This window comes from Pongo abelii, chromosome 18 (genome assembly GCF_028885655.2).
Source record: "Pongo abelii isolate AG06213 chromosome 18, NHGRI_mPonAbe1-v2.0_pri, whole genome shotgun sequence".
Lineage (NCBI taxonomy): Eukaryota > Metazoa > Chordata > Mammalia > Primates > Hominidae > Pongo > Pongo abelii.
This window is the reverse complement of record NC_072003.2, coordinates 71607058-71630679: the sequence shown is the minus strand read 5'-3', so window position 1 is coordinate 71630679 and position 23622 is coordinate 71607058. Positions and strand designations below refer to the sequence as shown.

The 23622-nt window shown below is 41.5% G+C and overlaps 1 protein-coding gene across 10 annotated transcripts in view; it reads right to left on the bottom strand.

The window, feature by feature from the left end:
• The window catches only part of PMFBP1 (polyamine modulated factor 1 binding protein 1), a 556696-nt gene that overhangs the window by 37857 nt on the left and 495217 nt on the right, over window positions 1-23622 (bottom strand). For 4 of the 10 annotated variants that reach the window (XM_063717359.1, XM_063717360.1, XM_054534056.2 and 1 more), the window contains 5 exons: window positions 20668-20815; window positions 20014-20107; window positions 17936-18007; window positions 11491-11643; window positions 807-1055 (listed from right to left, as the gene is read on the bottom strand). In XM_063717359.1, the coding sequence (XP_063573429.1) occupies window positions 807-1055; window positions 11491-11643; window positions 17936-17947 (414 nt within the window). In that variant the 5' untranslated portion in view covers window positions 17948-18007; window positions 20014-20107; window positions 20668-20815. The other 6 variants (XM_054534053.1, XM_054534057.1, XM_054534060.1 and 3 more) reach the window with 4 other exon arrangements.

Genomic DNA, 23622 nt, shown 5'->3' with positions numbered 1-23622 from the left:
GAAATATTTTTTTCTTCTCCGTCCTTCCAATAGAACCTAACTCCTTGAAATTTTATCTTTAAATCTAAAGAAAGAAAATGCCAGGGGAAACCCCAGGATGGAAGAATATATCTGTCCCATCACTTAGAACCCACGGTTTACTGCAGCTAGTGCTATCACTGCTCAAGTGGTTTTAGTGCTGCAGCTTTGGGTCCTTGGAATTTATTTGGGATTCTACAGGGGTGATACTCTTTGGCTTAGAAAATACCACCCTGGAACATGAATGGGAATTAATGCCCTGAATACACTTAAGTGAAGTCCATATGATCTAAAACTCCAGTCTAAAAAAATTACCTGGTACTCTCAATGATTGACTCCCACTCAACGTCTGGTTATCTTATCTAGTGTGCAGGTGCCAGGACTTTATATAGTATCAAGACCTTATTTTTCTAAAAATGGTGGATTTAATGGACCTTATACCTCTTTGATAACCCTCAGAGACCTACAGTCTTTTGCATTTAAATTGCAATGGTAATAGAATGGAGAAGATGGACTTATACACGCACACACACACACACACGCCTGCACACACACTCCACATATTCCACATACATGAATACTGGGGCTCTCACCGAGTTATGCCATTCAGTTTAGTTTCCTTCTGCTCAGCTTCAAAAAGATCAAGAATTAAAGGGGGAAGGTTTATAAAACCTGCTCGGGATGTTGCAAAGCTCTTCTAAGTCCAGCGTCTGCTTTCTAGTGGGTTTGGTCTGATTTCTGCAGGTACCTAAGAATGTGGGTTATTTCCATGGTTAATCTGTCTATACCTCATCTTCTTTCAGTTTGCAGTGATGGTGCAGAAGAACCAGGTCGGAAGTCTGCTTCTCTAGGATGGACTGATACTGGCGGAGAGAACAGTAAGAAGTCTGCAACTCCTCTGTGCGAAACTCCAGTTCTTGCTGAAGGGCCAGCAATTTTTTTTTCAGTTGCTGGAGTTGTCTCAGATGACACTGTTTACTGGATCCGAATTCCACCTCTGACTCCTCGAATGCTAATGCCTGTGCTTGCTTCTTGTTCTATCATAGAGACAGGATATACAGAAAAGGCTTTAGATCATCACTAAGGATGTATTCGTTCCAGGATTTTTTTTCATTTGTTCAGTCATTCACATCCATCTATCCATTTTTTATCTTTTCATCTACAGAGATCTTATTAAACATTTCACTCTATTCACAAGCAAATGTATCACTTAGTATTCCCACTCAGTAAGAAGAATTCAATAGAAGAAAAAAATGGTTCTTATCCACAAAAATCTTATTATTTGGGTCAGAAGAAAAAATATACACATAAAGGACCTAGGGAGATATGTGTAATAATATGCTGAGGTGTTGCCTTCCCATATAAAGATAACACTAGTGACTTGGAAGGAAATGGATTTCTGGCCGTGGTTCTTGGACTAAACTTGGTATTAAAAACACCTGGGTAAAAGAGCATTGCAATGAGTCAAGGGTGAATTCTTGGGGATTTTGAAATGCTGAAAAATGAGAGCTAGAGATATTGTTCAGGTACATCTGGGCACTGACTCTGTCTCCTTCACCCGAAGGAAGATGTGACCTTGCGGATGCTGACTCTGTGTGTGTGTGTGTGTGCATGTGTGTATGTGTGTGTGCGCGTGTGTGTGCATGTGTGTGTGCGTGCACGTGTGTGTGCGTGTGTGTGTGTATGTGTGTGTGTGTGTATGTGTGTGTGTGGTGTGATCTCTTCTTGCTAATCCACAATCTACCTGAAATGCTGCTAATCTTATCCTACATTTTCATTCATTCATTCATTCATTCATTCATTCATTCAACAGACACAGGCTAAGCACCTATGTTTAACCAGACATTCTGCCGGTAGGACACATCCCTGAGTTGCTGATGCTTCTATATTTCCTATATTTTCCAGCATCCCTTATGACAATGACATGTGAGGGAAAGGTGGATAAAGAGGGTAGCCTGTGGGCAGTCCTTAGCATCCAACCGTGCTTATTATCCTCCTACTCACTCTTTAAGATTCTGTTTAAATCCTGCTCTCCTTCCTGTTTTTTCCCTGCAAAGCTGTCTTTGCACCAGTACCACAGACTTTGCTAGCATGTCCTTAATGTGCTATTCTGTAGTCTGTCTGTAATTATTTCTGTGCATTTTAACTTCTAATTAGATTATAAACTCCTGGAGGGCAGGGCCATGTTCGCTCTTATGGGGCCTAGATTAGAGATTCATACATACCTATGTATTCAACAAAAGAAATGAAAATAGAGTCCAAGCAATCTCATTGGCTCCCAAGGGGTTGAGCTTGTGGCCTTGGCCTCATTAACAGAGTACTTCTAATACAGTGGCTTTCAAATTTTTAAATTAACTTTTTGAAAACAGATTTATTGAGGTATACTTTGCATATCATGAAATGCAACCATTGTTAAGTGTGCAACTCAATGACTTGTAATAAACTTATAGAATTGTGTGACCATCATTACAATCCAGTTTTAGAACATTTCTATCAACCCCCCATGTTTCCTCATGCCCATTTTCAGTTACTCCTGCTCCTTCCTCCAGCTCCAGGCAACCACAAATCTGCTTTCTGCCTCTATGGATTTTCTGCCTTTTCTAGACGTTTCACATATAGAATTGTATAATATGTCATTTTTTGACTTCTTTAATTTAGCATATATATATTTTATTTTGAGACAGAGTCTCGCTCCGTCACCCAGGCTGGAGTGTAGTGGTGTGATCTTGGCTCTCTGCAACCTCCACCTCCCGGGTTCAAGCGATTCTCATGCCTTAGCCTCCCAAGTAGCTGGGATTACAGGTGTGTGCCACCACACCCAGTTAATTTTTGTATTTTTAGTAGAGATGGGTTTTTGCCATGCTGGCCAAGTTGGTCTCGAACTCCTAAGCTCATGTGATTGGCCGGCCTTGACCTCCCAAAGTGCTGGGATTACAGGTGTGAGCCACTGTGCCTGGCTGCATAATGTTTTTGAGGTTCATCTAGGTTGCAGCAAGAATCAGTATTGGAGGCCGGGCGTGGTGGCTCACGCCTGTAATCCCAGCACTTTGGGAGGCCAAGGTGGGTGGATCATGAGGTCAGGAGATCGAGACCATCCTGGCTAACACAGTGAAACCCCGTCTCTACTAAAAACACACAAAAAATTAGCCAGGCGTGGTGGCGGGCGCCTGTAGTCCCAGCTACTCAGGAGGCTGAGGCAGGAGAATGGCATGAACCTGGGAGGCAGAGCTTGCATTGAGCTGAGATCGCGCCACTGCACTCCAGCCTGGGCGACAGAGTGAGACTCTGTCTCGGAAAAAGGAAAAAAAAAAAAAAAAAGAATCAGTATTTGATTCCTTTTTATTGCTGGATAGTATTCCATTGTATAAATATACCGTATTTGGTTTATCTGTTCACCAGTTGATGGATATTTGGGTTGTTTCAGTTTTTGGCAATTACGAATACTGCTGCTATGAACATTAACCATATTAGCCTTTATGTGGGTATGATATTTTCATTTAATTAATGTGCTCAGCAAATAATGTGGTACACCTACTATATCAAGCACTACACTAGGTAATGGGGATATAGCAGTATATAAAACAGACAAAATTGGCTGGGTGCGGTGGCTCACGCCTGTAATACCAGCACTTTGGGAGACTGAGGCGGGCACATCACGAGGTCAGGAGATCGAGACCAACCTGGCTAACACGGTGAAACACTGTCTCTACTAAAAATACAAAAAAAATTAGCCAGGGCTGGTGGTGGGTGCCTGTAGTCCCAGCTACTCGGGAGGTTGAGGCAGGAGAATGGCGTGAACCCAGGAGGCAGAGCTTGCAGTGAGCTGAGATCACACCACTGCACTCCAGCCTGGGCGACAGAGCGAGACTCCGTCTCAAAAAAAAACAAAACAAAACACAAAAACAGACAAAATCCCGACTTTGTGGAGTTTGCATCTAACATGGGGAGAGAGAAAACTAAGCAAGTATATATGTAGTGTATTAGAAGGACAAAATGCAATAGGGGAGAGTGAAACGGGAGGAAGATGAGGAATGCCAGGATGGAGGAGGTTACATTTTTTAATTAAATGTCTGCATGGAGGACCAAATTGAGAAGCTGACATTTGAACCAAAACTTGAAGGAGGCAAAAGAAGGCATCTGGAAAGCTCCAGGGAGTGATGGCCTTGGAGGTGGAAGCATGCCTGGTGGTATTTAAGGAGCCCCAGGGGTTGCAGCCACTTTTTTTTCTGGCTGGAGCAGAGACAGTAAGGGGGAAAGTTGTGCCTGATGGAGTGAGATAGGAAAAGGAGGTGAGGTCTTTAGGATTGTATAGCCATTCTTGAGACTTTAACTTCTTTTGGAGAGATGAAAGGCCTTTGGAGGGTACTGAGCAGAGGAGCAACATGATCTCCCTGAGCTTTTATGAAGGTCACACTGGCTGTTTATTGGAAATCAACTCTGGGTAGGCAAAGACAGAAAGACCAGGTAGGAGGCTACTGCAATAATCCAGACGAAGGATGATGGCGTGGACCAAGATGGTAGCAATGGAGGGTGGGAGAAGTGGTTGGGTTCTAGATGTATCTTGAAATGACAGGACATGGGATTTGCTGCTGGGTTACAGGTTAGATGGTGGGACATGATGGTCATCCATAACAGATGATGCCAGGGTTTTGGTCTGAGTAACTGGGGAGATGGAATTTTAATGAGATTAATTCAGTAAGAGCTGGGACCTGAAAGACAAAAAAACTCTACTGAGAGTGGTGGTGGCAGCACAGAGAAGGTAAAGGAGGCTCAACCCAGTCCAGAACCAGAAAGACGATAGCTGATTGTGTCGGTACAATCCAAATGACCCTTTCCAGGCTCTCTTGGAAGTGTCTCATCTTAAGTGCCTCAGAATTGAGAAGACAGACAGAGAAAATGGACCTACTATGGTCACCAGGCAAAAGAAATCCTAGGCAAAGACACGCCAGTGTATGTAGCTGGAGGAAAGTTGATGAGACCTCTTTCTAAGTTGTTCTAAGTTGAACAAAGCTAAATTTTGTATTTACTCTGTGTAGCTGTAACTGCCCGCATTTATATTAAATGTTGTTAAGGGCTTTCATTCTTTTCAAGATAAAAACACTGCTATTCTCACAACTCATCTGTGAATGAGGTTTGGAGAGAAGAGAGTTGGGAGTAGCGTGTGTGGTGTGCTCATGTATGTGTGTGTGCATGCATATACACGGATAGAGGGGCTTCTGAAGAGCCTGAGTCCTCCTGCTTACATAGTAAGTTACGAGGGTGAGGAGCTACCTGGAAAAAAACATGATCATAAATAAGTACTTAACGTGGACAGAATTAATGCAAAGGAGTGAACATCCTGTGGTAGGGTTAATTCAGAAGGGCTTATTTTAGTATAAATCTAATAAAATTCTTATCAGGCCAGGCATGGTGGCTCATCCCTATAATCCCAGCACTTTGGGAGGCCAAAGTGGGTGAATGGCTTGAGATGAGGAGTTCAAGACCACCCTGGGCAACATAGCGAGACCACCATCTCTATAAAAAATAAAAAAATTAGCCATGCATGTTGGCATGTGCCTGTAGTCCCAGCTACTTGGGAGGCTGAGGCGAGAGAATCACTTGAGCCCTGGAGTTTGAGGCTTCAGTGAGCTATGGTCACACCACTGCACCCCAGCCTGGGCAACAGAGCAAGACACTGTCTCAGAAAATATCCTTATCAGATTTTGCCAAAATCCTTTTCTTTTGGCTTCGTAAGCATCTGTCCACTGCTGAGTGTGTATGACCCTGCTGAAAACTAACCGTGGTTTCCTTCATTCTTTGCTTCTCTTTCCTTCCACGTCCCTATTTTTTCTTCACTGCCCAGAAGAATGAGAGAAATGCTCTTCTTTTAAAATAAGTCAAACTTTCTCTCTCTTTAGGGCTTCCCCTCTAGTACCTGGTACCCCCATCTATACTTAGGTGTGTTCAGAATTACTCTTTGGCCTTAAAGCTTCCGGTGGGAAACAAATGCCTTTTTTCTAAATGATGTGTATAAAGCTTAGCAGCCTGGCAGGGATACTGGTCAAATGTCAAGGCTTTATCTTCCCCAGAGGTCATCTTGGATCTTCTGGGTTTAATTTTGGTCTGAGGCAACATGATGGGCTAGCCAGATGATGAGATTTTATGCAACTCTTCCAGTACAGGACAAATATAGGGCCCAACCTAATTTGCCTGGTCATAAAGATCCAAGGACTGCTTCTATCTACAGAGAAACTAGAGTTCTTTGGATAGGAATTTTAAACATTTGCACACTATAGATATCAATGGGTTTAGAGGAATCAAATTTCAAAGACTTGGAGAAATGCCTAGACTTATTTGAGACCTATTAAATTTCTACTTATTTATCCTTATGCATTCAAAAGTTTATTCTTCTAAATTCTAAAGGAATAGAAAAAGACATGCTATGGATGAAGCCTACATTTCACTTACAAATGTGCTGAAGAGCAGTATCACAAAGGCACCAACTTATTTCCTATTGCTTCTTTGTCTTTTTTTTTAAAAAAAAAAACATTCTTCCTAATGAAGACACAGATATTTTATTAGAGTCTTCTTTGACTTTTAAACTGAGATCTGAAGAAAATAAGCAGGTTGGAAATGATTTTACAGAGGTAAGACTAGTTCTTAAAATGACCATCTGGAGTGAGATGTGATTCTGGAGGCCATCTGGTCTACCAGGTTTCTCAGCTGGATTTCTATCCAGGTCTCAGCTGCTTGAAAAGATGGGGACTGCTGGCTGTCCATAGGAACCTGTTCCCATATTTAGTCAACCTTTCAGCCCTACTTGTGGTCAAAGAGATTATAGCTATTGCTCCTTCCTTGCCTATGTGGCCACTTGATCACAGAAGGAAATTAATTGGCCTGGCATGATTTGCCTTTTGAAAAGTCACGTTGGTTTCTACCCAATACTTTATGCTTTTCAAGTTGATGCTAATTGATTGATGTTAAGTTCTGTATTTTCCTTGTATTGAAGTTAAGCTGACAGGTCTGTAATTACCGGGATTGTCCTTTTTCCCTTTTTAAAAAGATGAGCACTTCATTTACCCTTTTTCAGTCTACAGGGACTTTCTTTATCCTTTTGAGTTCTCAAAAATAATCACTCGCAGCTATGTAATAACACCTGCCAATTCCTTAAGTACTCTTCGAAGTATGTCATCATGCCCTGCTGATTTGCCTAAAGCTGGCTTTTCAAAATACTTTTTAACCATTTTATTCCCTGTTCTAGTTTGTGCTGACTAGGTTGGCATTGTTCTGATAACTGAATCCCTAATGATTTTTTTTTTCATTTAAGAACCAAAAAGTCTCACCATCTTTTTTTAATGGGGATTTTTTTCTTTATTGAGAAACTTAAGACTTGGATACATCAAACTGAATTAATTTCCTGGGGAGGGGACCAAAACCCACAATAGAAAAAGGAAGTTAACACTGTCCGGGCCATAGCAGAACCCAGAGAATACATTTGTATAGTTGAAAAATTCTAAGGGCTTCATATTTGACCTTTTGATACAGCATGATCTATTACATTTGTGATATGTATTCTTGGTGTTGAGGTCCATAGAACAATCTAGGAAGTCTTCAAACTTTGAGCTGAATTGCATGAGGGGTTATTTGGCTTTTGAATCAGTTTCTCCTTGTTCACAAGGTAGCAGCAGCAACCATTAGCACAAATGAGGACTAAGTCACTTTTTCAGTCATTGTCATGAACTTCTTTTCCTATCTTTGAGGTAAGTGAGATATTTCCTTTGAACTCTAGTTAAGCCTTATATCACTGGATAGGTTTATCTGTCACTTTTTTTTTTTTTTTTTTTTTTTGAGATGGAGTCTCCCTCTGTTGCCGAGGATGGAGTGAAGTGGCATGATCTCAGCTCACCGCAACCTATGTCCCCTGGATTCAAGCGATTCTCTTGCCTCAGCCTCCCTAGTAGCTGGGATTACACATGCCTGCCACCATGCTTGGCTAATTTTTGTATGTGTAATAGAGACAGGGTTTCACCATGTTGCCCAGGATGGTCTCAAACTCCTGACCTCAGGTGATCCACCCACCTCAGCCTCCCAAAGTGCTGGGATTACAGGCGTGAGCCACCACGCCCGGCCTTATCTGTTATTTTTTATGTCTTCTACAAATTGCATTTCTTGTACTTCCTTGTACTAGTAGAGCATAGAACTGTATGTTTAAGTGACATGAATTAATTTTAGATGCATCTTTCTGATGTAGACATTCTTCTCACTAGTGACTTCTGCTTGCCTGAGATTCACTTTAAAAAAAGTATTTTAGAATAATTTTTGATTTACAGAAAAATTGCAAAAGTAGCCCAGAGAGTTCCCATATGTTCTTCATACAGCTTTCCCTAAGGTTAACTTCTTAAATAACTGGGTACATTTGTCTAAACTAAGAAATTGATGTTGGAAGATTACTATGAACTATACTTTATTGAATTTCACCAGTTTTTCCACTAATGTGTTTTTTTCTGTTCCAATATCCAATCCAGGATTCACATTGCATTTAGAAGATTCAGTGAAATATTTTTTTCATTCCCAATGAATCAAAATGATACTGTGTAATAATGCCCATCAAGATTCTACTAATCTTTACATCTTCAACAAATTACTTTTATCCGCAGGAATCAAACTTGCCTTATATAGTTTTATGCTAAAAATAGTGTCCTCTGTACACTTCAAAGATGAGTTTGGCAATCTGAGCTCTACTGAATATCAGGGCATGCATCCTATGCCACCATCAGGGAATGGAGCCTGGGAAAATTGCTCAAAAGGCCCTTTCTTTTCTGGTTTGATCATTTTATTATGGTATCTCTGTTGTTCTTTTCTCCTTTCACTTTGAGATGCTCTTTTGATTCCTGGGCAGGGCCAGGACTACAGTGAGGCAAGTGAGGTACAAATTTTAAGGAGGCACTCAGTCTCAGGGTGGAGCACATGCAGGTTGGCACCTGAAGAGCTTGTGCCTATGAATTTTGCACCTTAGCCACCTCATTTGCTTCACCCTACTTCCTGCTCTGTTCCTGGGATTGGGAGCATAACGTAGTTTTGATTTACAAGGTCATGCCATTTTCTTTTCTATCACTTGCCCCTTCCCTGCCACTCCTTTTGTTATACATAACATCTAATGTAACATTTTAATCTTCTTGCATAATTGTGGTTGTAAACTATGACCTCCTACTTGTTTCCCCAGCTCCTTGTTAGAGAGTAGTCAGAATTTCAGAAAGTCTTGGTTTCCCTTTTGTTCTCATATTACATTTCCATGTGGAAGGCAGATCTTAAAGGGATTTTCCGAGTGGATGAGTGTAAGTCTACATCTAATTGTGTATTTGTATGCGTAGTCTGCTATTTAAATTCTGCACTAAGTGCTAGGGGAAAAAAGAGCCCGCTTTAAAGCTTGTTTCAAGCTGTTAGACCTTCTTCTGGGCAATTAGAATAATAAAATGCAATTTAATAGCTTTCTCCTTCCAAGTTGCCAGGTACATTTATAAGCCACATGGCTTTTCCTGACTGGGGGAATAAGTAAACTCATGACAGCAATGGTGAAAATATCCTAAAATGTTAATACTTAGAAAAAAGTAAATTATGATAATCTTCTTCCTGAGATCCATTTAGAAAACCAGTGGATTTTTCTCTATTTGTGACTTCCTGAGGAAAGCAATGCTTACAAGATGAAGTAGAAATGCTTTGTTGGTAGTATTTCTAGGGCATTGCAGAGGAACAATTTGTGGTTTCAATAGTGAGGCGGTAAGTCCTGGGAGAACTCTAACAGATGCAACGAAAAGAGGCCAGATCCTTGACCACAAACAGTGAAGAACACAGTAGCGGCTTCACAGCCTCCCAGAGGCTAACTCTGGGTGTCTAGCAACAGGTCTGAGCAGCTAGGACCTTCTTTATGTTTACCGAGAACTCAAGTCACTAAATGGAAATGAAGACCACAAGTAAAGAATTCTTGGAAACCCAAAGTGTTAAGGAGCTGTGGGAAAATATCTCCCAGCTGGCTCCCCAGCTTATGTGGATAAATTTAGAGACTGACTTAAAGACCTTAGATTTAGAGCTTCCAAAGAAAGCAAACCTCAGGCTAAAATGAAATTACCTCAGCTGATGAACAGCCTAGACTCTAGATAAGTATTAGTCCAAAATCACAGTCTCAAGAAAGATGCTCATGCCAGGAGGTCTGCATGTTCACACATGTGTAGGATCAGTGCTACTGAGTGTCTTGACTTGGGCACCCCTGAAAGCAGGCTCTGTGACAAGGAACTGAGGGTCAAGTAGTAGTTGATGTGGGAGGTGGTCTTAGGAAATTCTGGTTGGGGAGTGGGAGACTGAAACAACGAAGGGAAGGAAGCAGATAAAAGGTGTGTCCACTCATTGATTGATGGGCATTTGACTGGTTCCATATTTTCGCATGTGGTATATATATACAATGGAATACTACTCAGCCATAAAAAGGAATGAATTAATGGCATTCACAGCAACCTGGATGGAATTGGAGACTATTATTCTAAGTGAAGTAACTCAGGAATGGGAAACCAAACATCATATATTCTTACTTATAAGTGGGAGCTAAGCTATGAGGATGCAAAGGCATAAGAGTGAAGCAATGAACTTTGGGGACTCTGGGGAAAGGGTGGGGGGGGGTGAGGGATAAAAGACTACAAATTGGGTTCAGTGTATACTGCTTGGGTGATGGGTGCACCAAAATCTCACAAATCACCACTAAAGAACTTACTCATGTAACAACAACAACAACAACAACATTGGGTTAAAAAAAAAAAAGGTATGTCATCAAGTCAGGTACCACTGTGAGCAACTGGGCTCAGGTCCATTGAGGAAGTCTGTGAGACAGCATGCCTCGGGTTACCTCTGATTAGGGAGAAAGGAAGGTGGGAGATGTAATCTACCATCTCCCCATCTGACATTGCTTGAGGGTTGCTTCTAGGGGCATTAACTCTTGAGAACCTGAGCTTGTCCTATGATCAGTTTCCTGCATCCAGAAGAAAAGCTTGCAGGTAATGAGACACAGGTGCAGCAATAAAGACCCCCTGCTACCCCGATGGACACTGATACCTTAGAGCAGGTGTGATGGTTTTTATTTTCATGGTTGACTTAGAAGTTTGTCTGAGATCCATAGCAGATGCTGCTCCCCTTGTATCACTATGATCTGATATTTTCAGGGCAATGAGCTGTAAATACAGGTGTGAAAGGCCAGATAAGGAAAACATTGTGCCTAGGATGTACATGACCTTGGAGATAGATGGAAAAGTCCTGAAGGCAGGACTGGCATTTTCCATGTGTATGTGTGTTGGGGTGTGCGTGTTTAATTCTCTTAATTCTCTCTCATTGCTTGCTTAATAAGTACTCCTGAATGAAGAGTGGAAGAACTTTCTATTATTCCCGCCCAAGGGAGCAGAGGCAGAATTCAAGGGAGCAGGGGTGAGCGGCTGCTGCCAAGTCCCTTACGTGGCTGCTGTTCATTGCCTCCTCCACACAGAGCTGATTGTCCTGCAAGGTCTTCCTCTGTCTCTTGCAGACATCATGCAGATTCTTGATGTCAAGTTGTAGGCTTAACAGCTTGCTGTTCAGGCTGCTCACTTCTCTGTCTCTCTCCCCCGCCTAGGCAGCCAGAAAAACAAAAGCATCAATTATAAGCTATCAAGAAAGTGCTGCTTTCGTTCACTTAACAGGTTGACAGAGACTTGAAATTTGCTGGAAATTTGTCCATCAACCGTTAGCTGTTATTACTCATCCTGTGTAACATTTACGCAGTTTCCAATTGCCAGGTGTCTGAGCGCTTTGCATTATTCAGACAATTACTGATTTATATTAATTAATCTTCACCACACTGCTGGGGGTGCACAACAGACAATTCCCCTGTTTTTCAAGAGGAAGTCAGTGCCTAGAATAATTCTAGGCACCTACTGGACTGTCTATAAATATTAATGGCTCTGCCACTGATGAACATATTGAGATGTCAAATGAACTTGTCAAGACAAGCATAGTGAATCCATGATGGGCTTGATATGGGATTCTGAAGTCTCTTACCTTTCTCTTCTACCCACTAGACCAAAAGATCTCCCTCACCTATAAACCCAGTGCTTTTCTTTTCTTTTCTTTTTTTTTTTTTTTTTTTTGAGATGGAGTCTTGCTGTATTGCCCAGGCTGGAGTGCAGCGGCGTGATCTAGGCTCACTGCAAGCTCCACCTCCCGGGTTTCCTTAAACCATTCTCCTGCCTCAGCCTCCCGAGTAGTTGGGACTACAGGCACCCGCCACCATGCCCTGCTCATTTTTTGTATTTTTAGTAGAGACAGAGTTTCACCGTGTTAGGCAGGATGGTCTCGATCTCCTGACCTCGTGATCTGCCCACCTTGGCCTCCCAAAGTGCTGGGATTACAGGCATGAGCCACCGTGCCTGGCCAACCCAGTGCTTTTCTTTAGACATTCACAATGGGAACAAAAGTGAAATCCCTGGGCTGGTGGCATAAGATTTCTGTCTTTGATTATGAGTGAAAAGAATTAGCTAATTGTTGCTAGATGGGGATGGAAAGTAGTGATTGAGATATAAATAGAATGTGTGGGGCATAGTAACTTGGGTGGGGGTGCAGGTGCAGAGCTGTTGTAGGAGGGTGGGGCTTTATCACACCAGGATGCCACCTCCACTCCCAGAGTTGTGGGTGGCAATGGTGTGAAAAGGAAGGCGGAAGAAGTCCTGTGTGAGCTTATGTAGTGCTTCAGTTCTGTCACTATGCCGGCTTTCTACAACACTTGTGAGCACAGATGTTACCATTGCTGAGTTTTAAATCTAGGAACTGAGGCTGGCTCCTTCATGGTAAGTACATGGTTTGGCTCTGTGTCCCCAACCAAACCTCATTTCAAATTGTAATCCCCATGTGTTGAGGGAGGGACCTGGTGGGAGGTGATTGGGTCATGCGGGTGGTTTCTCCCATGCTGTTCTTGTAATAGTGAGTGAGTTCTTACGAGATCTGATAGTTTAAAAGTGTGGCACTTCCCTTCACTCTCTCTCTCCTGCTGCCATGTAAGATGTGCCTTGCTTCCCCTTTGCCTTCCGCTATGATTGTAAGTTTCCTGAGGCCTCCCCAGCTGTGTGGAACTGTGAGTCAGTTAAACCTCTTTTCCTGATAAATTACTCAGTCTCCAGTAGTTCTTTATGGCAGTGTGAAAATGGGCTAATACAGTACCTATCTCTTAGGTTAGATTACCAAGAGGGTTCTTAAGTGAGGATTCATGGCATCTATTAAAGAAACACTCCCAAGAAAAACCAGCATGGCAGAGGGGGAAGCAGGACAGGGAAGGGGTAAAAACCAAGTATAGGTACATTTTCAGACAGTCCTGTGGTCAGTAATTTCAGCCTGCTCATACAGGAAACTCTGGAATATGAGCTACACCTTAGAGTCTGTCTTGACTGGTGTCAATGAAAGCTGGGCTGTCAAACTCAGCATCAGTCAGTCAATGGCCAATGGCCACCCCATGGGTTATAAGCTCCTAAGAACTTCCAGCTCTCTGCCCCTGTAGGCAAAGTGACTTCAGTAGTCTAAAGGCAATTCTTTTAAGAGAGGTACAGCTGCAAAAGTGCATAGTAGGCAGGGGATAGGTGCATGGAAATAGTGAAGGGATCTAAGCCACAGTGCCCAAGGTCTCAGATCTGGTTAGCAGTAGGGCCAGGAGAGCACATCCTTCCTGACCCTGTAGCCAGTGCTCTGCCCTCATATCCAACTGACTGGTCTGTCTTTTGAAATATATGAGCTGCATAACACACATTCCCAGAGGAACTGGAGACCTGATATGGACATCGTAAATCAAACCTTACTGGACAGGTCCAGTTTAAAGGACCCCTGCACAAGGCCGAGGGGGGCCGGAGGACAATGGTGAGAATTGGACACTGCAATGTCAGAGTATTCGGAATTCAGAAGGTTTCCCAGAACTGCTGCTGTCTCTGCTGATTTATTTCTTCATTTCCATTTAGTACCTGGACTTTTTTTTTAAACCACTTTACAGTTTAATTAGGTTAACGGCATGGCTCTGTCATTAAAAGGATTTCATTATCTCAAAAATCTCCCTCCTCCTCTCTTGCTCCTATCCTTCGTTCCTCACTTCCAGAAAAATAACAGTGGATGTCAACTGCCCCAAGCATGTAATTACCATTAAGACAATTACCGGGGACTCTCTTAAGAGAATATGTGTAGAGTGGCCTTAAAAGATGGTGTACATACACTGTTTTCTAACTTGGAAACAAAATCCTTAATTCGATAAAGAGTGGTAGTTTGATTCTGGTGCTTTGGATCCCTTTCCTGTGGTTTCCACACTGAGAATAGCGTATGGAGCCTCTCCAGGAAGTGGGACCCTAAGGAGCCTCTCCACTTTGGCCACAGGACTGTCTTTCTTTGGCATCTATGAGCATGTTAGGTGACAACAAGATGCCTGCTCCACAGGAGAGCCAAATACCCTATACTCTTGCCTTGGTGCTGAATATATGTGTCTTAAGGCAGGGACCCGGACACCAGATTGTTCCCCATGGAGACTAGCACACTGAGGGCTCACTAACAAAATACCAATGATACACACTTGAGTTTCTCTAAATTAAAAGTTAAGTGCTCTCTCTCAGGCCAATAAAAATATCCTTTCTCCCTCCAGTTTTGGATGTCCTCTGAGTAGAAGGCCTGACAGCCCAATTCTTTTGCACTGCCAGAAGTTCAGAATTGGATCTTCAATATAGATGATCTCATCTAATTTGTACATTTAGCATCGGCTCATAGTCTCTGAGACAATGTCTTCATTCATGAAACAAGATTTGGAATAAATCATCTTTCTCTGAATATTCCTTAAACCAGCTGAATAACAAATATGTTTTGATGGATGTCAAGTGAAATTTACTTTTGAAAAGAAACTTAACCATTCACTCCCGAAGACCAAATTATAAAGAGGTTTTGATGCATCAGAAAAGGAGTAAAAATATTGGAAGAGTGATCAGGTGATTTCCAGAATGATGTTCGATTTTTAATTATAGGGAGTTATTAGAAAAGGCTGTGCTCACCTCAGAACCCCAGAAAAGCCAATGTTTCTGGGGTCTCAGTGAACCTAATTTCTTGCTGGTATCTTGCACAGATATTAGCTGTAAACTATTTATAATCCTATCTACTTTATGAAGGCTAAATTCCAGGCAGATGCCTTTTGAGTATCAACATGCAATAAGGATAGATTTAATCTGACATTTCATCAATCATAGCTCCGTAACCATTACTGGGACATGAGATGAACTGAGAGTCATAATGTTGACCCTCAGGCACCATCTGATCTTGTCCTGGATCTGAAGTCATTAACAATGGCTGAAATCATAAGTCTCCACTGCTAGGTGAGTATTCATTTACATAAGTCATGTACTTAGATACCCGGTTTCTCTTATATAAGGTTGGAACCTGGTCACTCTGCTTTGCAACATATGACAGCAGCAGCAGCTATCAACCCACAGGCAAAATGATGAGTTCTGATATTGCAGTTGCTACCATATTCATGATAACTACTGGAAAATAGGTTATTTACTGAAGCAAATTTTCTGTATTAATTAAATGGGTCTTTTGTCAAAAAGCATGGTATCTCAAACATATATTTCAAAATAGGAGAAGACATTTTGCTTTAGGTTTCCAAGTATTAACAGTCTCAAGCTTCTTCTTGGGGGAAGCTAATGTTAAATTGAAGCTCGTGATTCAGTAGCATTTTCAGAGCCCAAGAGCATTGCAAAGATTCAAAATGGCAGCATTCCCAGGGATTTGGCATTTCAACATGAAAATCCGAGTAATTTTGGATTCAACCAATAACACCATAAAGGTAATCATCTTTGGGATATTATCTTACTTGTCTGAGGATGAGGACAAATCTTCAATAATCAATGGGAAACCACTTTTAACCACCACTAATATCACAACCATTCAATTTATGGTGAGAGTTATGCCTTAAGAATCATGAAACCTTAAAAACTAACGTTGATTCAGGAATTTTTACATTTCACTTGTGTAATAGTAGAGTTTACAGTTATCTACAGTAATTTTAAACACTATTATTGGTATTACTGACTTGATTCCCAAGTTGACTTTTCCATTTATAGAAATATTACAGTTTTTGCATTACTTATGAATGAAATTAATGGGTACTTATACAAGGTTTTGCCTGTGAACAAAAATTTAGAACCAATTATGTTCATATAGTGAAGAGTGACTATATTTTATGGTGTTCTAAATTCTTTAAAAATTGGTGTATACTTACATAAAAAACCTGCACATTCTGCACATGTATCCCAGAACTTAGAGTATAATAAAGAAGATTTAAAAAATAAAGAAAACATTATGAAATGTAAGAAGGCTAAACACACACACACACACACACACGCACACACTTAGATTAACAAATTAAAAAAGATACCTAAGAGATCCCCTTATCAGCTGTGTATTCAAGCACAAGTTATTTAACTTCTGTGCCTACATTTCCCCATGTATAATATAGAGATAATTACGGTTTTCTTAAGGTTGTTGCAAGGATTAAATGCATTGGTAAATACAATGCACTTAGAACACTGTCTGACACATATCGTGGAAGGCTAGATTAGTGTTTGCCATAAAAACAAAATTGGCATACCCTGTAAGTATACAGTCTAGGGTACATATGACATATGGTGGAGATCAGCCACCTGTGGAATGTGGGCTGATTTTTATTGGCACCTGGGCAATTTTCACAGACTTTTCACTATCATATCATTTGAGAAATTATTCTATTAAGAAGATAAGCTCCACGAGAGTAGAGATCTCTGTCTATTTTGTTCACCGCTTTATTCCCAGCTCCTAGAACAATGAATGCCTGGCACATTGAAGGTGCTCCAAAGGTATAAATTAAATGAAGAAAGAGCCTTCTAGAAAATCCATACCAGATCCTTGTTCCCCACAGAACTGGTATCAAGTTCTGTATGGCTCCAGTAATGCAGCAGGAAAGGAATGGACTGCCTGTTTCAGAATCTGCTCACCTCTTGGTAGGAGGTCTGTTAAAAAGCATATGGTACGTGGGACAACACTTTACTCATCAAAACAGTCCCCTTAAATCCTTTCTGGAACAAGGTAGGGCATACATAAACATAGTTTGCTGCTGTTGTTGTTTTTGACACAGGGTCTTTGTCGCCCTGGCTGGAATGCACTGGTGTGATCATGGCTCACTGCAGCTTCAACCTCCCAGGCTCAAGTGATCCACTTGCCTCAGCCACCTGAGTGACTGTGACCAAAAGAGCATGCCACCACACCTGGCTAATTTTTTTTATTTTTTGTAGAGACAGGGGTCTTACCATGTTGCCCAGGCTGGTCTTAAACTCTTGGGTTCAAGCGATCCTCCTGCCTTGGCCTCCCAAAGTGCTGGGATTACAGGTTTGAGTCACTGTGCCTGGCCCCATAAACACAGTTTGACCAAAATATTAAACTAATCAGACACTCCATTTTCATATCATCCCAGATAAAGAGAGAATGTTAGCAACAATAGTTAATATCGATTAAGTGCTTTCTACATGCACTACCTTTGCTAATCCTCATACCAAGTGTTTGGAATAGATGATCATCATTCATATTTTCTAGATAAGGCAAAGGAAACTTAGAGTAGGTGATCATAATTCATATTTTCTAGATAAGGCAAAGGAAACTTAAGATTAGGCAACAAACTCAGTATCATACTGCTGGTAGATATGGACCCAGACCCACCCAGCTCGAGTTTGGGCTCTTAAACATGATGCTCTGCTGGCCACCTCTGTCCATGATATTTTGTGATGCTTATTACTGGAATTTTGAATCATAAAACATGAAAAAAGTCCCTTGTAATGAATATTCAACTCCATGCATGTAGAGGAGTTAGGAGACTTACCTCATCTTTCATTTCCTTGGCAGCTCTCAATTCTCCTTTAACTTTTAGTATTTTCTGAGCTTTGTTATAAACCTGAAAAAGTCCAAGTATTTAAGATGGAAAAAGTATAAATGAGCCTCTGCCCTTTAAAGATTTTCCCAGCTGGATCTACGCCCTCAGCAAGAGGTTTGGAAAATTTTCCTGAACTGTTAGCAATACCCACTTGCTTACCCATCTGTTTGTGTTTTCAAAAGGGTGTTAAAACCTCCAGATGGCAGGACCATAGTTTTACATCTTTTCCAGAAAACCACTACTTGGTGAACCAAACAGTTTCTGAATTTACCCTTCTTGGAAAGCAAAAAGTCTGAATTGAGTTTACTTTTCAGATTTCTATGTACTCTCTGGCTCAGATATAGCTAATATTATGTACTTATTATGAACCAGACATGATGTGCACGACCTAACTTCATTCTCACATGAACCCTGGGAGGCAGGGACTACGACTATCCTCATTTAAAGATAAGGAAACTGAGGCCCAGAGAGGCTAAGTGACTTACCCAGGGTCACAGAGGCTCTCTTACTACTCTATGAGGAGCTTCCATTAATTTTGTAACTATTCATATGAAATATCTGATGATGTGATGTTTTTGAAGCATCAGCTTGCCATAATGTTGATGCTCATAAAGTTAGGAAACATGTGAAGTGCTGAGACTTATCTAGCTAGAAAGCCTCCCAGGAAACCAAAGATCTTTGCACGTGTATGTGCGTGTAAGTACAGGATGATGCATTTGAGGTCATAATGCACTGAGCGTATTAAAATCATCTCATTCATTCTGTTTTTAACCCTAAGAATAGAGGAATTTCCACCAGGAAAGTGGAACTGCAGAATAGTTCAAGGAATGAGAAGCTATCAAAATACTCATCCTTTGTAATAAACCACATACCCTATCCCTAATATAAGCCAAGAGGAAGAAAGAATGTTGGTGATATATGGAATCTGGAATGTTTTATGGAGCTGAATTCTGATTTCCTGCCTTGGGTACCCTCTGAAGTCTTCATGCACAGAGGTGCATCATGGGAATGGAGGTGTGGCTCAGGCTCACCTGGTGGGGACAGGCTAGGTGATGGTGTAGTAACAAACAACCCCCAAGTCTCAGTGGCTTACTACCGTGAAGGTTTATTTTTTACTCATGCTACATGTCCTTTATGAGTCAGCTGGGGCTCTGCTCCACATTGTCCTCAATATCCTCGTAGTCCTCAGCTGGTGAACTTCTATTATCTACTATGTTGCCTGTTGCCATGGTAGCAGAAAGGGAACTTGGTGAATCACCTACTGGTTCTTAAAGCGGAAGTGAAACACTTTGCTTCTGCTCACATTTCATTAGCCAAAACAAGTCACATGGCCATGCCTAACTTCTTCCTTTACCTCCTCAAAGAAATATAGGCATATGTCAGAGAGATTGAGGATTTGGTTTCTGACCACCAAAATAAAGCGAATATCACAATGAGTCAAGTTACACAAATTTCTTAGTTTCTCAGTGCATAGAAAACTTATGATTACATTATATTGTGGTCTACTAAGTGTGCAATAGTATTATGTCTAAGAAAACAAGGTGCATAACTTAATTAAAAATACTTTGTTGCTAAAAAAAATGCTGATGTGGACACAAGGGAGCACATGCTGTTGGAAAAATGCCACCAATAGACTTGCTTGATGCAGGATTGCTACAAACCTTCAATTTGTTAAAAATGCAATATCTGTGAAGCACAGTAAAGTGAAGAGCAGTAACACGAGGTATGCCTGTACTGGCGAACATCACAAATGACTTCCACGCTAGTCAAGCAAGAAGATTAAAAATAGCGTGGCATAAAAGAACACTAAACAGGGTTCTAGGCTACCAAGCTTCTAAACCTGGTTCAGCACCTCACTGGAGGAGTGGCCTTTGGAAAGGCCTTCATATCTCTGAGGCTTCATTCTGCTTCTGTAAACTAGGAAGCTATAATAAATGGCCTTTAGAAGTCTTTCCTAGCTTTAAAGTTCACTGATTCAGTGCTCTACCATGATGGACACCTTTCTTTAGGAGGAACTATGAACTCACCCAAGTATCATACAAAAAGTTGTAATGGAACAAATGTATCCTTGAGAATCACACTTCTTTGCAGGCAAGCCCACTGGATAGTCAGGAGATGATTCTGAAATCAAATGAAATCTTGTCCAAAAGACAGAAAAATGATTTTCTAGATTGTGATGGTTTCATCCACTATGGAGTTACACAGCTGTAGTTGCAAGAGCCAAGAGCATTTCGAAGGAAAAGTAGAAGGCATAGGTTCTAACATTTGCATGAAAATATACTGAAATTTACTAAGTAAGGTAAGTAGGAAGAAAAAAAGAGAGCTGGAGTTTGTTCCATGAAGGAGACGTCAGAATCTTGAGTCATTAACAATAGCAGCGGGCAGTTTGGAAGGGCTTATGATGAAAAAACTGGAAGTGTTATATGATAAGTTTTTGATACATTTGACAGTAATGTTTGCCAGATGGATAGGGAAGAGTGCTTTGGGGGAGCCCCACAGGCTTTATGAAATGCCATGTGAACCTTCACAGTGCTGTCTGACTGAGGAGTATGGCTGGACAGATAATTTGTGGAGGAAGGGCTCATCCCAGAGGGAGGGACTCTCTACCAGATCCCCAGCTACTGACTCTCTGAAGCCAGGACTTTGCTCATGTCTCTCTCTTCTCGAACCCTTGTTCTTACATATTCCGTTCTGACTCCTGCGTCTCTGTTGAGACCTTCATTTCTTCATGCCTTGTCTTGCGCCATCTGCCCAGGCAACTCCTTTCTTGTACTCAAAACTCCTGCCATCTGCTTTTCAAAGTAGGCCTTCTCTTGGTGACAGCTGTGCCTAAAAAAATGATTGTAGTGAAAACAAAAACTTGGTCAGAGCTTCTAGTGATGTTTTGTGCCTTCCCTCAGTCCACTCTGAGAGCACCTTGCAGATTCCCAAGAAACACCTAACACCACACCTCAAATGGGTGACTAAGGTAGCAAGTATCAAGTTAGGTGTGCAAAAAGAGAAAGTAACTCTTTCTATTACTCAGTGTTTTTGTTTAGCCCCATTTTCACCAAATGGCAGAAAACATAATCTCAGTTATTTCTGAGAAAGCACCATGACTTTCAGGTTAAAAATGAATCAGTTCATGATTCCCTCACAGTTCATGATTCTCTCAACCTCTTTAAGGCCTCTCCAGAGTCTGCCTAAGATTTTGAGGTCCCAGTTTGGATCCTGGCACCAGGGGAAGCTTGTGGTCCATAGTCATGGGCATCTCTCCTAGCTAGAGTATGCCGAGGTGCCATTGTCCTGGTTAGTAGGCCACATGTACTAGTATTAGTCTGTTCTCACATTGCTATATGGAAATACCCGAAACTGGGTAATTTATAAAGAAAAGAGGTTTAATTGACTCACAGTTCTGCATGGCTGGGGAGGCCTCAGGAAACTTAGAATCATGGCAGACAGCACCTCTTCACAAGGTGGAAGGAGAGAGAATGAGTGCCAGCATGGGAAATGCCAGACGCTTATAAAACCATCAGATCTCGTGAGAACTCATTCACTATCACGAGAACAGCATGGGGGAAAACACCCCATGATTCAATTACCTCCCACCAGCTCCCTATCACAACACATGGGGATTGTGGGATTACAATTCAAGATGACACAGCCAAACCATATCACCTTATATCCTGTGTATTCCTCATCCTAAGGGCTTTGGGTTGCCTGGCACTTCTTCATCCTTTGAAGATGTTCCTCACTGTTCCCCATGAAGACACAAACACATGCACACACCACACATACATACACACACACCACATGAGAGTAGTTTCAGACTGTCTCTTAGACCTGTCCTATCAACATTCTTTTACCTTGAAAGGTATTGAGAGAGAGAGGACAGGATGCTCACTTTCCTGGTTTTGATCAAAAGTCTCTCTGCCCTTGGATCACTAAACCTATCTGGTTTAGTGGGAATCTATTGTTTTTCCTCCCTTCTGCCCCATCTCATAGATCTCACCACGGTCTAATTCTCTTGCTTATGTTCCAGTTACCCTATTCTTCCTCTTTCCTAACTCAAAGGGTCTTTGTGTGGTTTTGGAGAGAGGAAGGAAAAGGGGCATAAGTGAACAAGTTCTCTGAAATGCAGTTTTAGCAGGCCAGGATGTGAAACACATCAGTTAGTACTTCACATACCACCTGCCCACATTAGGTTACACAAATGCTGTAATCACAGATTGCTAATTTTGACTCCCTCCCCAAGGAACTGGTAACTGCCTGGGTATATGGTTGACTCCTGGCCTTACAGCAACCTTGTTGCTCTAAGGAACACCGACTATTCCTTTTCCTTCATGGCCTGGATGGAAGAATATCAAGGGTCTCTTTTTCCTAATCTAAAACATGTTTCTGGGTTTTCAAGGAAAGAGATGCTTTTTTGGTTTAAAATTAAAGCTACCTTTGTGGGATAATACAAACTAACTTAGGCTTACCTATACTAAGCCATAAGTCTTTCCTTTACTTATGTTGGGCTTTAGATTTTTCTCCAATGTTCTACCTCCTACCAGTGAAAAAAGTGTGATGAATCTTAGAGCTCTTAATTATTGAAATGCTGAGAGGGAGCTAAACATTTTCTCTATTTTTAAAAATATGTGAGCCCCATGAACAGACAGGGATACTTATTGTATACTAAATTATTTCTACCCAGAATGTATGATTGGAGCCAATGTGCAGAGGCTTGGCGTGCAGAGGCTTGGCATGCAGACAGTTTGCCTTTTTGAATCCAAACCCGGTTCTAAAGGAGAAAATCCCTGGTAGTGCAGGGCATAACTGCTAGGGGGAGATGGTATGAGGAGATGATGCTGGAGATGGTTTTGCCAGAGTTTGGGGTTCTGCAGAGTAACAGTGAATAGGAACCTGACACCAATGTCACTGACTGAGCCATAGTCCAATTCCAGGACTGGAGTTCTTCTAGAAAGAAAGTAGGGCTAGTTGGGTCTCCCCAGAAAGAGGCTTTTGAATGACAGAAGAAATTAGGGGCCAGGAGGAGCAGGAGAAGGAATCCAGGATTTATGAGACTCACTGTCCTAGGTGAAAACGTCTCCCCCTGGCTCTCTTCTTTGCTACCTTTCACGGAGGCTGTTTGTTGTCTGTTCCAACATCCATACTCTTTATTTTCCTTAGTAACAGATGCTCATTTTATTGGGATGTGCATGCACTCATCTAAAAGACTCTATCTCCTAGCCTCTCTTGCAGCTAGGTATGATTATGTGTCTAAGTTTTGGTCAATGACACATAAAAGGAAGTATTGTGGGGACTTCCATGAAATCTTCTGAAAGAGAAGTAGTGCACAGCTCTTTGTTCTTCCCACCTTTCTAATGGCTTGCAATGCTGACTTAATGCCTGGTGTTCCACCAGCCATCTGGAACATGAGGCCTTAATGCTATGGAACTACCATTGCCAGCCCTGGATAGAAAGAGCAATTTCTATCTTGCTTAAGTAATGATTTTGTTTTTAATTTTTCTGTTTCATACACCTGAATCTAATGCAAGCTGACACTGACAAAACACACTTATTTAAGTTACTCTCAGAGATGTCTCTCTACAATTCACTCACCATTTCTAGCACCTCCACTAGTTGCTTATACTCTACATTTTGAAACCCCTGTT